This window comes from Sardina pilchardus, chromosome 4 (assembly GCF_963854185.1).
Source record: "Sardina pilchardus chromosome 4, fSarPil1.1, whole genome shotgun sequence".
NCBI classification, from domain to species: domain Eukaryota; kingdom Metazoa; phylum Chordata; class Actinopteri; order Clupeiformes; family Clupeidae; genus Sardina; species Sardina pilchardus.
The window spans coordinates 18061179-18077121 of record NC_084997.1 but is presented as its reverse complement, the minus strand read 5'-3'; the positions used below and the strand labels follow the sequence as shown (position 1 = coordinate 18077121).

Genomic DNA, 15943 nt, shown 5'->3' with positions numbered 1-15943 from the left:
GGCCCCATAAGGGCAGCCCATGCGGGCCCCATAGCTGTTTTGCCCTTTGGGGCCCCACTTAGGGATTTCTGAGGGCAAGCCCACTGTGGGTTTGCCCACACTTTGCCCGCATTGGCCCCGTAAGGGGAGCCCATGTGGGACCCACAGCTTCTTCCCTTAGGGTCCCCAGTAAACCCACACCAGTTTTGGTGGCTTTTCTACGATTTACCCGCATAAGCCCCCTAAAGGCCTAAAGCGCAGCCCATAGAAATCCCAATTTTTAATTTCTGTGGGCAACTTATTGAAGACGCTGCTCGTAAAGAAGCTTCTTTTCATACTGTGTGTGTACACTATATACATATATAGAAAAAGAACATCAACCAACAACCAATAATTTCAGAATTTAAACAGTTCAAGCAATGTTGAATGCTGACGGTTGCAGTGCCAAATCAATATGAAAATGTCAATGCAATTTGTATGTTTAGGTAGCCTGGGCTCGCCCATACGTCCTGTGACGCTGCGCAAGATTTTGCAAACAGTCAGTCTGGCCAAGCAGCCTATCCACCTCTACCATTTCAAATTTTCACAGGATCGGGAAATCCAATGAAAATGAAGCATGACTAACGGCCCGGTAAAGGCAATGACGCACTAGTAGGCATGTCAATGGGGTGATTTCTGCGGGCAATCCCACTGTGGGTTTGCCCACACTTTGCCCGCATTGGCCCCATAAGGGTAGCCCATGCGGGCCCAACAGCTGTTTTGCCGTTTGGGGCCCCATTTACGGGTTTCTGCGAGCAAGTCCACTGTGGTCTTGCCCACACTTAGCCCGCATTGGCCTCGTAAGGGGAGCCCATGCGGGCCCCACAGCTGTTTTGCCCTTTGGGGCCCCATTTAGGGATTTCTGCGGGCAGGCCCACTGTGGGTTTGCCCGCATTGGCCCCATCAGGGCAGCCCATGCGGACCCCACAGCTGTTTTGCCCTTTGGGGCCCCACTTAGGATTTCTGCGGGCAAGCCCGGTAAAGGCAATGACGCACTAGTAGGCATGTCAATGGGGTTTTGCGAGAAGCCTATCGTTGTGGTTGTTTTACATACGTCAGAGGAAAAAGTGGTGTGATTAGTTGAAGCTTTGTCCAGTAGCAAACAGAGGAATTTGAAAGAGGCGGATTAAACCTGCCGTCTGAGAGCTGACCGAGATGGAGGCAGGAGCCGAAGAGCTCACACACAGAGCAAATTAATTTCTGTGTTTTTAATTAATAAATGTCAATGTTATGTACATTCGATTAGTCTTTTATTCTAATATTGACCAGCTTGTTCAACAACTGCAACTATTACATATGAGGTACACATGGGCCAGGTGTGGGTTTACTGTGGGGTAGCGTGGGCACACACATGGCCACACTACCCCACAGTAAGCCCACACTACCCTACAGTAAACCCATACTAGCCCACAGTAAGCCCACACTACCCCACAGTAAGCCCACACTACCCAACACTATGCCCACAGTAAACCCACACTACCCCACACTACCCCACACTAAGCACACAATACCCCACACTAAGCCCACAGTAAACCCACACTACCCCACAGTAAACCCACACAAGTGTGGGGGTAGTGGGGGATTTTGGGAGGGTATGGGAATAGGGCCCATAATGGGTCCCACTGGGGGCCCAATGAGCCAAATGTGGGCAAGCCCCACACTCTGCCCAAACTGTGGGTTTGCCCACAGGAGCCCTACCAGGGTCCCTTAGTGTGGGGCCCGCATCTGCCCCGCATTTCACGACGGTAATGGGGCCCGCAGTGGGCCCGAATTACATGCCACTGCGGGCCCACACGGGCATGTTTGCTGGGAGAGTATCAATCAATCAATCTATCTATCTATCTATCTATATCTACATATCTATCTTTGAACTTTGGACCTGGTCCAAATGATCGCATTAGAAGGACTTTTAGAGGATGCCTCCCTCAGGACGTGCACTTATAGGCACTAAGAAATATCTGAAAAGGATTAAAAAAAAAAATTAAAAAAAATCCCCAAAAAGGATTCGATCGATTTACGAGATCGATTACGTCACCTGAAGATGACTTCCCATTGGATAACGTCTAGTGATTTCCATCAGACAACAAACAGACTTCACATTCATAACCATATAGCCTAGCCTACGTTATGCCTTTAAAACACGCCTACGCTTGATAGGATAAACTACCATACCCACAATTCCGTTCAAAGCTCTGTGCTGCACATGGTATGGAAAGGGTAAGGTTTCAACAGTGCAGGGGAGTGTTCGGAATTGGAAGCGCCTGAAGGAGGAGTGGAAACGTAGGTGGAGAGCAGAGGTGTGCGGTGCTGATGCTGCGTCTCAGATAATCTGGATACGGACGGACTTGGGATTTGTGCGCCAGCCAGGCTATACGGAAATAAAGTTTCAAAGTAAATTTAATTTCTCGACTAAAAACATTTAACTGCAAGTGTGAATTGGTTGGGGCTACAGGTACCGTTGACGCCAAGAAATCCAACACGATCGAGGAGTTGAGCAGGCGCCTCTGCTAGCTGGCCATCGACGTTGATCAACAATGCCCATCACCACGGCTTGATTATTTGTTTTGGCTTTGGGCTTTATTTTCGCTGGTTGTAAAAGTTTCTCTGGTCATTTTTGCTTGGACTGACAGATATGGCGGACGCATCTGAATGCTGCGTAAAAGTAATGTGCCGCTTCAGACCACTGAACGCCGCAGAGGTATCAAGAGGGGATAAATACACTCCCAAATTCAAAGGGGAAGACACGGTTGTCGTATCGGTGAGTATAGTCTAAATTGATAAACGTGCAATGTTTTGATGGGAGGGAGAGTCATAGCAGCATTTCAATACAGGTGTGATACCTTTGTTTGGCTACCCATCTTGCGTTCCGGAATTGTCATAGCATCAAACAACATGGTCTGCTGCACATAACGAGCTAACTTACTTTTACCATAACTGAGGCGTAGGTAGGCTTCAAGTCCATTTTTTTAGCGTCTACAAGCGGAAATCTTTGTTATATTTCAACAGCACAGTATCACACTCCGCTGAGAGCAGGAAACGCGGAAAATCCACCTCCTCGATTTTTTTTTTATCGGCGAAACTGATGTTGGCTATTCAACCACTGACGCCTAATGTCTTTGAAATGATTTGCTGGTTTGTTGATGGGCAGAACGGGATTGGAGTATCATGCTGTAAATGTGCGTCTAAATTCAGTGAAAAATCTTAATCAGATCAGGCAGGGGACACCAGGGACATTCAACATCTTAATTACAGGCATTATCGTGGAGAATTTAATTACCATGACCTGCATGAACTCTGTTTTGGGGACGATTTGTCATCTTAATAATGTCACTGACTGCACGACATGGCTGTTTACGGGATCCTTCAACTTAATATAATTTCCTCTTTCCTTTTCCTCTTCATTTTTTTAGCAAATGTATTCACTTTGTGATTCAAAGACTTGCGGTTGCATTGACCAACTAACATTTTGAATGCTTGAGTGGGACTTTACTTGCTATGTCATGTCTGTGAGAATGATTCTTTCAGCTATTACTAAAAATCCAATATTCTAGGGGTCCAAAATTGAGTTAAATTTAGCATGAACTGCCAGATCATCAACTGCACTGTGGGTGTTTCTGCTGTGGCAACAGATTGCCTTGTGATTTGAATGAAGGAGTTTGAATCAAACCCATGCCACTTGACAGGAGAAAATGGCTGTCAAATGTAGAGACCAACTGCAACTGTGCTGACTGCCGAGCGTAACAAATACAAGATCCCTGGAAATATTCAGTGGAAATGAAACGGAGGGAGAACGTGACTAATAGTTTTCATAGATTCTGGAGTGTAGAAATGATAACGATCTGAAACAGTTTGAGTCTTTGTGTGACTCATGCCTCTCTTGGGAACATTTGTCCCCAAGCTTGAGATTCCCTTAATGAATATGTGTATGCAGTTGCAGCCGAAGCAACAATAGACACCTGACTCATTCTGGCCTTGACTAGCTGTGTCCCCTCCCTAGAGAGTGATGTAGGCTACACATCACCCACATAAGCAAACAGGCCAGTGCCTGCCCTCTGTCATCTGCATCACTGCCTGTTCCTAATTTCAATCACAAATGGCAACAGTATATGTGCATGATCAGACTGGACTGGGAATTGCCAATGTTCAGTTCAGGCATATTGGCTAATCTAACTGTCTAATATAATGGTGTGTGTGTGTGTGTGTGTGTGTGTGTGTGTGTGTGTGTGTGTGTGTGTGTGTGTGTGTGTGTGTGTGTGTGTGTGTGTGTGTGTGTGTGTGTGTGTGTGTGTGTGTGTGTGTGTGTACACGTCTGCATGTGTGATTGTTTTACAGATATCTTTGTTTTTGTTTTATCCTCTGCACATCAAAAATGTACACATCAAATTTACTTTTAGAGCTATAATGCCATGCCTTCGCTAAATCACAGGATGAAAACCTGTAATTTAATATCATAATTTAACATCTTTTATTTAATATTGAGCAGCTGGCCAATTTAGTCAGCACAGGCACATGAACAAGGGCTTAATAATTAGCCTACGTGTGTCTGTGGTTGACTACTTGTAAATGCTGTCTGGCAGCAGTCAGGCTTGCTTCGCTGGACATCATAAGCTTTCAGCTGCTCTGACCCCTGCACTCCATCACTTTGTCTACTCATCTGTGTGTCCATTAAAAAAAAAAAAAAAAAAAAAACGGATGCGCAAATCATGCTGCATCATAACTCTGTGTGAGGGTAAGATGCTTCATCACCCAGGCTGCTGAATTCAAGCTCAGACGACTCCTTTGTGCTGGTACCTATGTAGCTGGCAGTGTTGCTCAGGAGAATTAGGAGCAAGGTCTGGTGCTGGGGGGACTGCCAATAAATGGTAATTAGTGTGGTGAGGGGTGGGGGAAGGGTTAAATTCACACACGTTTCCCCCCTCCACGCCATATCCAACCTTTCCCCATTGACAGCTGTGGGTTTTGTGACAATGGCATGATTGAAGGTCTTTCTTTTTCATTTGTTGCATTTAAGTTTCTATCTATCTATTTATCCATCTATCTATCTATCTATCTATCTATCTTATATAGCCTAATAGTATGCTGCTTATATTATTAATTTGTGTAAACATTTTGCAATGTCCCATTATGCTATTCCCAAAGCAATTAAAATAAAAAAAAATAAAGTAAAAAAAAACAAAAACCCTCAGAGCTTCAAAGATGCATTTTTAGATTTTCAGACCAACTTAATTTTCCATTTCATTAGGAGATAATTAGATTGCCGTAAAAGTGTGGAAAGGGGTGCAGACACTGCTCTGTCAGATGATCTCTGGCTTTTGAAGTGCATTTCGCACCATTTACTAATTTCATCTCCTGCAGATAAATGGATTTAAGTCTCAGGTGCCTGCTTGTTTTGTAAGACAATCATGAACGATAACAGTAGACAACTGCCAACATAAAATAAGCAGAAACGGAGTAATAACTTTATTATTATTATTATTATTATTATTATTATTATTGATAATAATAATAATCATTATCATCATAATAATAATATGCATATATTATTGTTGTTATTATTAATAGTAATAGTAGTTGCTGTTGTAGTTCAACTGCTGATGTTTATTTACCTGATTATATGGAGTTGATGCATTTCCTTTTGTCAGTCAAGGGATGTTCATGTATAGTGTTACAGAATGTAAGATAAAACCCCATCAAATATCTCGATATAACGTAAATCTAAACTGAAAAATAAAGGTTTTTCCCTTGAATAAAGAGATTTGTCTTGTCCACAGTGCGGCTGGGAAACCCTGCCTAAAGTAACCAGTGGGATGCCTTTTATCCCTCATGCATTTTACATTCTCCTCATCGACTGTTTGAAATCCCTTGACCCCAGACAGCCCCCACATTCAGAGGACCCCCTTTTCAAAAGTGCCATCAGCACTGACTACAGTTGCTCATGCATGGTGCATATATCAGCCTTTTGTCCTTCCATTTGTTATAAACACTAATGCATCCCCTTCCGTCTTTGACTGTTAATATCTACAGAATTGTTTGATTGGAATTGTCTAGCCAGTGGATAACTCCATGTATATTTAATAGCGTAGGCTATTCTGTGTAGTCATTTGTGTGTTTATATCGAAGCTTGTCATGGATGAAATCGGGAGGAAGACTAGAGACAGCGCTGTGGATGGTGGTCAGTCTGGAAAATAATAGATGCAGTTATGACATTTGCTCTCCTGAAACCTTGTTTCAACGGCGTCTGTCTACAGTCAATAGGTGACACTGACGCCTCACTTCCAACGTGAGCAGGACCTTGGGGTCCTTCTGTGTGAATAATGTCTCCATGGCGATAGAGATGGGAGGTTGTGAAGCCCATCTGGCAGGAGAGTCAGTCAGTGCCTGTAGGATAAAATGTGGCATATGAATTCCCACAGAGCGTTTCAACAGACAGAGCTGTGTGTGGCCATGGATGCTCTACAGACCAGATTCAGAAGCGCTACTGCTTCGCTGAGTACACAATTGCTGGTGGTGCTCTTTTGAAATGGTGGGAGAGGAGTTCTGCCATTTACAGCATTGATTCCTCTTAGCTTTCATCTAGTTGTGACGGAGCCCGGGCAGACCTCCTGTTCTCCCCTCTCCTCTGATAAGACCGTGGCCATCTCACGAGAGACCACATCAATTATTGAGAAAGAGAACATGTCATGTGGAATACACTGTATGTGTTGGAACGTCATGCAAGGATGTGTGTGTGTGTGCATGTCAGTATAGCTGTGTGTGTGTGTGGTGTACACCCCATACATGTGTGTCTTTTGTGTATGCACGGTCACGTGTCTCGTATGCAGTGTGCTGATAATGAGGTGTGTGTGTGTGTGTGTGTAGGAGTGCATCTGTGTAAATCTTAGCAGCAGTATATCTCACTCACAGTGTGCCTCAGTATGAGATGGTGGAGAAGAGGCGAGGGCACTGTGAGGTCAAACGGCCCAAGCGCAGGGAAAACATGGCTGTGTGTCCAGTCTTAAAACACACCTTTTCTAAATGGGTTCTTCTCTAGTCAAGACAGTAATGCAGCAAGAAGAAGCTGATACAGGTTCCATTTTTAGTCTTGATACATAATCATGTTTCAAAACATTAGTCACTGTTATGCACCTTAAAACTAAATGAAAACGGCATCTGTGTTGCACTGGCATTATTTTTACTCTATCTATGTTATCATGTCTGTATTTACAAAAAAATGTGAGACAGATAGACACACACACACACACACACACACACACACGTGCGCGCGCACACACACACACTCAGTTAAATTTAAATTAAAATTCCAGCTCCTCTGAGCAATCATGTTCCCATCCTGTGCAATCAGTTTTGGGGAACACCCCGGAGCCAACTGATGTCCAATCAGCAAAGGTCTCTCCCACTGGGAGGTGGTTTCCGTGGCGACTGGCTTGGTGTAGACATACCAGTGTCTTTCCATCTCTCCTGCTGTCTGTGTTGCTGATGTCTGAAAGTGCAGGGGCAAAAAGTAAAGATGCACCATGGCTTCCAATAGCTATCAGCTTCTGGCAGAGGAGTTTAGAAATGTCACAGATATGCTCAATCACTCTTGAAAAAGCAACCCCCCTCTTCCCGACACACACACACACACACACACAGACAGAGAGAGACATGTGCACACATAGTCACTTACATAAACATATTGATCAGCCTCCCCTTTGTGTTCATAGTAAAGCTCTCACAGTGAAGGCCCTTGAGTGCCACAGAGTATTTCATATAGTTTACTAATCTAATCTCTATCATGAGGTTAGTGTGATGTGTGCTAGCTCAAACCTCCCTCTGTGTGTTGGCATGAGTGTGAGAGATGGAGGAGATAATTTGGTGAAGTGCAAAATTCAACAAATCGAATGAGCATCCAAGTTTTTGTAGGAATTAATGTAAATAAATACATATATTCATGAACACAGACTAAACATTTTCATAATTAGCTTACCGGCGGACACATTTGGCACTGATGCTATTTAAGTGTGCCTTTTCTTGCTTTATCAGGGCCACGATCGGCTAATGGGTTCAGCTCCACAATAGAAAACCGTGTGAATTACCAGCTTAATCAGGGGGGTCCCAAAGGAGAGCAGCATTGATAGGCAGTTGGGGGGATGGGTCTGAGTGGGTCTGTACCAAGGTCTGTCGAAGCTCACCCTGGAGCTCCACTCACAAACCTTCCCTCTCTTCTGTGCTTAAGTAATGTGGAAAAGAGATTGTGAAACGGCATGATTCTAAGTGGATTAACTCACACACAACTGTCTTATTGTCTGAAGACTCTTTATTACAGTCTGTTGTTCAGATAATTTCTGTAACAGCAAACTGTGTACAGTGTAGGATTATTTTTGCTGGACAGCATGCTGATGACCTTGAATGAAGACCCAGTAATAGCATGTGATCTTGTTCTCTTACTTTGGTAACCACAATCAGCCACAATCGCAAGCTTAGATTTTACTCTTTCTCTGTCACACACACACACTATGCAGAAACTCCAACGCTTACTCCAATTTCCACTTGTCATGCAAAGGAGGAACTCTGCCTCGTGCAGTTCCTTCGCTCTTGTAATTCCCTGTGTTAATAGAAGTGGCAGGCAAGTCGCTCCGTCACGCTCGGCATGTAAAATGCCCTTATGCGATTATGGCCCGGCTCCCTCCTGTGCTAGCGCCGATCTCCGAGGGCCTTGGCGAGCTCAACGAGCAGCTGGATGCTGCTGCCGCGCTAGCCGGTCCGTAGGGACCCCCCTAAATCCGCTGTGCCCCAGTTAGGACTGCGAGGAACCTCATCTTTCAGACGCTACTATACAGTAAAGCGCAATCTCAGACATTTTGTCTCCCCCCCTAAACTGTAGTGTGTAAGTCCTGGCTGGACACGGTCATGAATAAATCGGGGGTTGGGCGCCAGGCTGTAAGGGGCATCTGTGGGGGAATTGGTTAACTGTCAGACGTGTAAATGTACTGTATGGGTTTCTAATGTACTGTACTTGTTTGGGATTGAGACCTCCACTTCATATCATGATGATATGATCATTTGGGAAGCTGACCTGAGCCGGGTTTCCCAAAATTGTTAAGAAGCTCTTAAGTTCTAAGAACTTCTTAGGAGCGTTGTAAGAATGTTCTAAGAACGCTCCTAAGAAGTTCCTTGGACTTAAGAGCTTCTTAACGATTTTGGGAAACCCGGCCCTGGCCATTTTGATTATTGGAGGGGTTACAAAACCCCATATTTCATGCCTGTGTTTGTAATGAATGTGTAATACGTTATAATGAATCTGTCTGTGACAATTTAATATGAGTCAGATTTAACTAGATTTGATCAGTTAAATTGAATGAAACCGTGTGCAAATAAAAGCTAATGACCTGGGCTGATTTTTTGTTTTGCTTTGGCAGGGCAAACCATACATCTTCGACAGAGTCCTTCCGCCCGCCACAGAACAGGTGGAAGTCTACGAGAACTGCGCCAAACAGATAGTCAAGGGTACAGTCTTTTCCACAGCCCCTGAGCGTAATTGAGCACAGATAATGTGTTGATTTATTCATCAGTTGAATCTGAAATTGCAACAACGTGTTTGTTGTTTTCCACAGATGTGCTTGGGGGTTACAATGGCACCATATTCGCCTACGGCCAAACGGCATCAGGGAAGACCCACACCATGGAGGTGAGGCTCTTTACTGTACTGCAGAAATACTGTGCTGACAGACCAACAGGGTCCACATACAGAAAATGCTTTCATGACTATTACTGCTTTAGGAGCATAAATAAAAGTTGATTTTCCAAATTTAATCTATTTTTAGGTCTATGAAATATAATTGAATTACAATTACATTTTTTTTTCTATTTTGATGTTCAATAACACAAGCTTCTTGCGAGGCAATAAACGGAGATTAAGTTTTCTTGAGCCATAATCCTAAGGGGTTTCCGGAAAAGGGGTTTAAAGATACTGGATTTTTTTTTTCATTTAATGTCCTCATAAGAGTCTTAGAGCAGTGAAACAAGATGATTAGAGGATGCGGTGAGGATTACAGGCCTGGGGATTCACCTGCAGTCTAACACCAAGCTTTGTCATGGTTGCTTTATCGAGCCCCAAACATCCCTCACCCCCTTTAGCCAAAGACTTGCTGTAAACGTAGGAGCCTCAAAACGCAAGCAGTCGGGTTTTACAGCTGTTCTCATAGCCTATGAATATAGTGTTCCTCTTCATGATGGAATGTTGTTGGTTTATCAATTGTAGTATCTCTCCTATCTGTCTTATATGTACAAGTAGGCCTACACTGAAGGACTGACCTAGGGAAAAACAGCAGGCTGCAGAATACAAATAAGGCTTGGAGGCTTAGAGATGAGAGACCTAAAGTCCTTCTGGGTTGTAAAACTCTATAATGCTGTCCCCCAAGACTATCCTCCTCCATCAGTGCTAAATATAAAGTGTTGCCAGGAAGCTATCCATTCATGCCCACCCTTACGATGCACAAGGTAGAGGTGGATGAGATACCTGATATCTTAATCAGAGAGATTCGGAATAGGCTCCAGATCTGCTGCATCATGACACAAATTACATTTGGCCTTAACTCTGGCCGTGGACCAGTACAGTTGTCTTCTGTGCTCCAGAGGAAGTGGCAGTGGTCATCCTCTGATGTCATTTCCTGGTCTGCTGGTTGGTTACTGGCATTCGTCTGATTTGGCTGAAGCTCCATATTACTGGACGGAAGTGGCGGTGCGGCGGGATTCTGGTGGCGCGTCAGGCGGAGGCAGGCCACTTCACCAGAGCGGATTGCTCAACAGGAGACTGCAGCAGTTACCCTGGAAACAGCCCGTACCCGTTAGGGAGTGTCTGGAAATATGAAAGAAAATGATTTAACGTTTATAAACTGAAATCTTTAATAAAAATGTTACACCTGTACACACACACACACGCACACACACACACACACACACACACACACACATGTGCGCACACACGCACACACACACACACACACACACACACACACACACACACACACACACACACACACACACACACACACACACACACACACACACACACACACACCTTTATAATGCTGTTTTTGCTGGTAATGTCATTTTCAATCCTGTGTTCGAAGATTTGCCAACACATTCACACATACACACACACACGCATAGTGTGTGTGTGTGTGTGTGTGTGTGTGCACGTGCGTGTCTTTTTGGCTAAACTGCCACTTGAGCTAATCATGTTTTTATTCTCACTAAGTCAATAACAGTTTTATTGCATTTTGGTGCCCGCGGGGCACACTCTGTATACAATATCAAACAATGCCAATGTCTAGACTCAGAGCCAATTACACTGAACCATCAATCCGTTTGCTGATATTAGAAACAGCCCAAGGTCAGATTCATTTTTCGTGTCATGAATGTTTGATTCATCGTTATCCCACACAGTATCAGTTCATAAATGTCGTAAATGCTCTGTAACATAACTAACTGCTTAAAAGACAGCTTTTTTCAGCACAAAGGTTAGAATGTTTAAAAAAATGAAATGAACTAATGAAAAACAGAATACAATCCTCATCTAATCCTGACTCCAGTCACTTATGTGCATCTATCTTTTAAAATAATTTACCCGAGTTATTTGATTAGCTTCTGTGTCACGGATGGTGTGCTTTGCGTGTTGCCGGCTTCATTTCCCATCAGTGAAATGAATATCCTTAATCTATCTTTGTGCATACTTATGTAACCCACGCTGCCTCTCCCACTCTCTCTCTTTTATCCTAAGGGCAAACTGCACGACCCTAATGTCATGGGTATTATCCCTCGAATCGCTCAGGACATATTTGACCACATCTACTCCATGGACGAGAACCTGGAGTTCCACATTAAGGTGATTCAGTCATTATTTCAAATATGACTTGGTACCTTGGTATGTGTTTCCGATACATTGATTTCCATTATGTTAGACCAATTCTCTGCAGCAACGGTGCCTCGTTGTGGTATTGTTTTAGAATATATATAATCTGAGTAGGGGGTCGTTCTGTTGGATTAGAGGACATCCTGACCTGGCGGGAGATAACAGGTCACCCATAGATACCCCCTGTGATGCCACCGGATCTGCCACCTGTGCCATATGGGCTATGGGCTCTGTATCCGGGTCACTGTGTTACAGATCCCACCTGTGCCCTTCTGTGACTCAGAGAACAAACCTCACTGGCACAGTTTTGTTCTATGTTGGATTCTTGAAAGCTGCATATACAGTAGATGTATTAAGTAAATATTGTTTGTTAATGGCACTGGTATTTTAGGCTATATCGTGTACATTTATTGTCAGGAATATAGCAGACTTCACTTCTATGTTAGTGGACGCTGGTGTAGGTAGCCAAATGTTCAGAGTCAAGGACAATAATTTCCTGTGTATTATCTGCATTGTGTTTAAGCCGCAGGACAGTTTTTTATGCAAGATAAAAGAAACAAAACCGTATTAGTATCATATTAACTGCCCCGTGTGTTAACCTCATAGCTGAAGACATTTTGTAAAATTGTGGCGAATAGTTTGGAAATTACAGAAATTAATGTCATAAATGTAAAATTGATTTAGAATTCTCTCTTTGTCCACAGGTGTCCTATTTTGAGATCTACCTTGACAAAATTCGAGATCTTCTGGATGGTGAGCAGTGGGCAGTCTGCCCTTGAATTTACTTGTAATGTTCTTGTTGGGGAGATGAAAGTGACAGTATGGTGGTGTAAATACAGTAACCCAGGATTATGCTCTGCAAAGTGTCTTTCTGAAATTGTATGTACATTTAAAATATCTTTATAGATTTGTATTGACTATTTCAGTGTCTAAGATCAACTTGGCTGTACATGAAGACAAATTCAGGGTGCCCTATGTGAAGGTAAAACATTGTTTTCTCTGTTCCATGTTTGTGTTTTCATAATTTGGTCATTTCCCTTCTATAGTGATTCATGTGTAATATCAACATTAATATATCTTAAGAACATGCCTTTATATCTACCTAAAGTCTTCTGACTACACTGAAAGTTTAAAAGTTCAATGTGTGTGTGTGTGTGTGTGTGTGTGTGTGTGTGTGTGTGTGTGTGTGTGTGTGTGTGTGTGTGTGTTTGATGTTTTCAGGGCTGCACAGAGCGCTTTGTGTCCAGTCCAGAGGAGGTGATGGATGTCATTGATGAGGGAAAATCCAACCGCCACGTCGCCGTCACAAGTGAGACACCCATAACTCCTCATATACTATACTGCATATGGAGTCAACTGGCAGACCTCAAGTCTAACATCTAGGCGGTGGTAGTGTAGTGGTTAAGGAGATGGGCTAGCATGCAGTAGCCTGAAAGTTGTCGGTTCAATTCCTGGCTTCCGCCGTTGTGCCTTTGTTGAGCAAGGCACTTAATATAAGCCCAGCAAGTTGCTCCGTGGATAATATAATCCCTGTAATATATTTGACATACTGTATGTAAATCACATTGGACAAAACAATGTCTGCTAAATGTAATGTAGCATGCTATAAAATATCACAGTTAGCATACGAATGGGAGGAGAGAGTACTTTCCAGGCAGAAATAACGGCCAGGCATTGCAAATGTGGTTCTTTTTCCCTATAATGAATGATGTTTACTGGAAGCCGTTCATTTCCTTCGAGCCACTCTTCCCAGCATTTGCTTGCCATAGTGCTTCCTCTCTGCAGTATTCTCAGGCCATTCCTGTAGGGCATTTGAGGACACTGAATGCGCACCTCATTAACCACACACACACAGACACACACACTCACACACACACACTCACTCTCTCTCTCTCGTCTGCCGTTACCCTCCCATATCAGCGAAATACAGACCTAATAAACAGTGTGAAAACAAAGCCGAAAAGAGCAATGGTTTTCACCTGTCACTGTTATAATTCAAGTGTGTTGAATGCTGGGACTATGTGAGTGGTTCTGAGGGGCTGCTGTCCCAGCAGATATCCTCCCCCTGTGTTATTTACAACCTTTCCTCCGTGTCCTTCCGCAGACATGAACGAGCACAGCTCTCGCAGCCACAGCATCTTCCAGATCAACATCAAGCAGGAGAACGTGGAGACGGAGAAGAAGCTGTCGGGGAAGCTCTATCTGGTGGATCTGGCTGGCAGCGAAAAGGTTAGACGTGGTCCGGTCGATGTGATGCTCCCCTTCTCGTGTTCACGGTCGCCTCGTCTGGAGGAGGAGGAGAGTGTCTGAATCACAGTGATTTACTGTGGCAACCAGTTCAGATGCAACAGCAACCAACCTATATTCTCAGATGTCAGAAACAGGCATTTTCAAGTATATGAAAGTATATGTAGTATGGAGTATATGCCATAATGAAAAATGATGGATAGTATAAATTATGCCATTCTGAAAATCTCTTTTATGGTGCAAGACATTTCATTACAGTATAGTTTCAGGGAAGCGTGTTTGATTAAGTTGCATGTTTGCATGATGAGTGTTTAATCATTAATTCGTTCATTCATTAAGTGATCATAGGAGACAGCTAGGTCAAGGTCTAAGCACACACACACACACACACACACACACACACACGGCAACTGGACACAAGCACACACATACACGCAACTGGCAGTATCCCGTGACCACTTTTACTGTTCAGAAGGTCAACATTTTATATCATTGGTTTTATCCATCGTAGAGATCTTCCATCATTGATTATAATATATTAGATATGTTAGTCCAAATGTGGCATAGTTTTAAGCCTGAATAAAGCATCCTCTCTCTTCGGTCACCGTGGTAGCAGAATATAAGATGGACCGAGTGGGCAGTCAAGTGCAGTGTACTGTTTCATCACTCTCTGTCCCCGTCACCTCCTGGGTACCGCTGGAGGTCAGACTCAGTCCCTCACCTCGGTCTTCTCAAGTGTGAGTGTGTTTTGCCTTTAAGGTCAGTAAAACTGGGGCAGAGGGATCCGTGCTGGACGAGGCTAAAAATATCAACAAGTCCCTCTCTGCTCTGGGGAACGTCATCGCCGCTCTGGCTGAAGGGAACGTAAGTGTTCTGTCAGCCCCTTGTACTCTCTCTGCCCTCCCTCTCTTTCTCTTTCTCTTTCTCTTTCTCTCTCTCTCATTCTTTCGCTCTCTCTCCTCTCCTCTCTTTGCTGTCATCATCATTTTTATTTTGTCAACTAGGGCTGTGAAGAAATGTATTATTCTTGTCTTTGAGCGATGGAAAAACACTTTTTTTTATTTGAGCACAAGCAAACAGTTTTCCGTATCTGTCATGATACTACTGTAAAGGATGTTAGGGTATCATAAATATTAAATAGCGTATTTCCACTCTGTTGTTGATGTGCTTGTAAACTTAAAAGGCAATGTAAAAGTAGTAAAGCTTAAATGCATATAATGTATCTAATTCATATAATCTGTATCTTCGTTCTCTGGGAAAAAGACCATTGTTTTTGAGACTCATGACTTCCATCTGTTGTGGGTTTCAGAAAGCCCACGTGCCGTACCGAGACAGCAAGATGACCAGGATCCTGCAGGACTCTCTGGGCGGAAACTGCAGGACCACCATCATAATCTGCTGCTCTCCCTCCGTCTACAATGAGGCCGAAACCAAGTCCACTCTCATGTTTGGACAGAGGTACACACACACACACACACACACACACACACACACACACACACACACACACACACATCGCTCCCCGAAACCAAGCCTACACTCATGTTTGGCCAGAGGTACACACACACACACACACACACATCGCTCCCTGAAACCAAGCCTACACTCATGTTTAGACAGAGGTAAGTGGGATGAATCGATGGAGGGGTTAGACAAGGTTAAACAGACAAATAAACAGACAGACAGAAATAAACAGACAGACAGACAGGCAGGCAGACAGACAGATAAGCAAACAGATAGACGGGCAGGCAAGAAAGGGGTGAGTCAGAGAAAGTGGAAGGATGG

General features: G+C 43.7%; 1 protein-coding gene across 1 annotated transcript in view; it reads left to right on the top strand.

Annotated features, from left to right (window-relative positions):
• The first annotated feature begins 2540 nt into the window (after positions 1–2540).
• kif5c (kinesin family member 5C) overlaps positions 2541–15943 on the top strand; it is a 33333-nt gene continuing 19930 nt past the window's right edge. The window contains exons 1-10 of the mRNA XM_062533654.1: positions 2541–2776; positions 9417–9504; positions 9612–9685; positions 11780–11884; positions 12616–12664; positions 12838–12893; positions 13133–13220; positions 14016–14140; positions 14918–15022; positions 15468–15616. Coding sequence (XP_062389638.1) covers positions 2651–2776; positions 9417–9504; positions 9612–9685; positions 11780–11884; positions 12616–12664; positions 12838–12893; positions 13133–13220; positions 14016–14140; positions 14918–15022; positions 15468–15616 — 965 coding nt within the window. The 5' untranslated portion in view covers positions 2541–2650. The remainder of the gene's footprint in view (positions 2777–9416; positions 9505–9611; positions 9686–11779; positions 11885–12615; positions 12665–12837; positions 12894–13132; positions 13221–14015; positions 14141–14917; positions 15023–15467; positions 15617–15943) is intronic.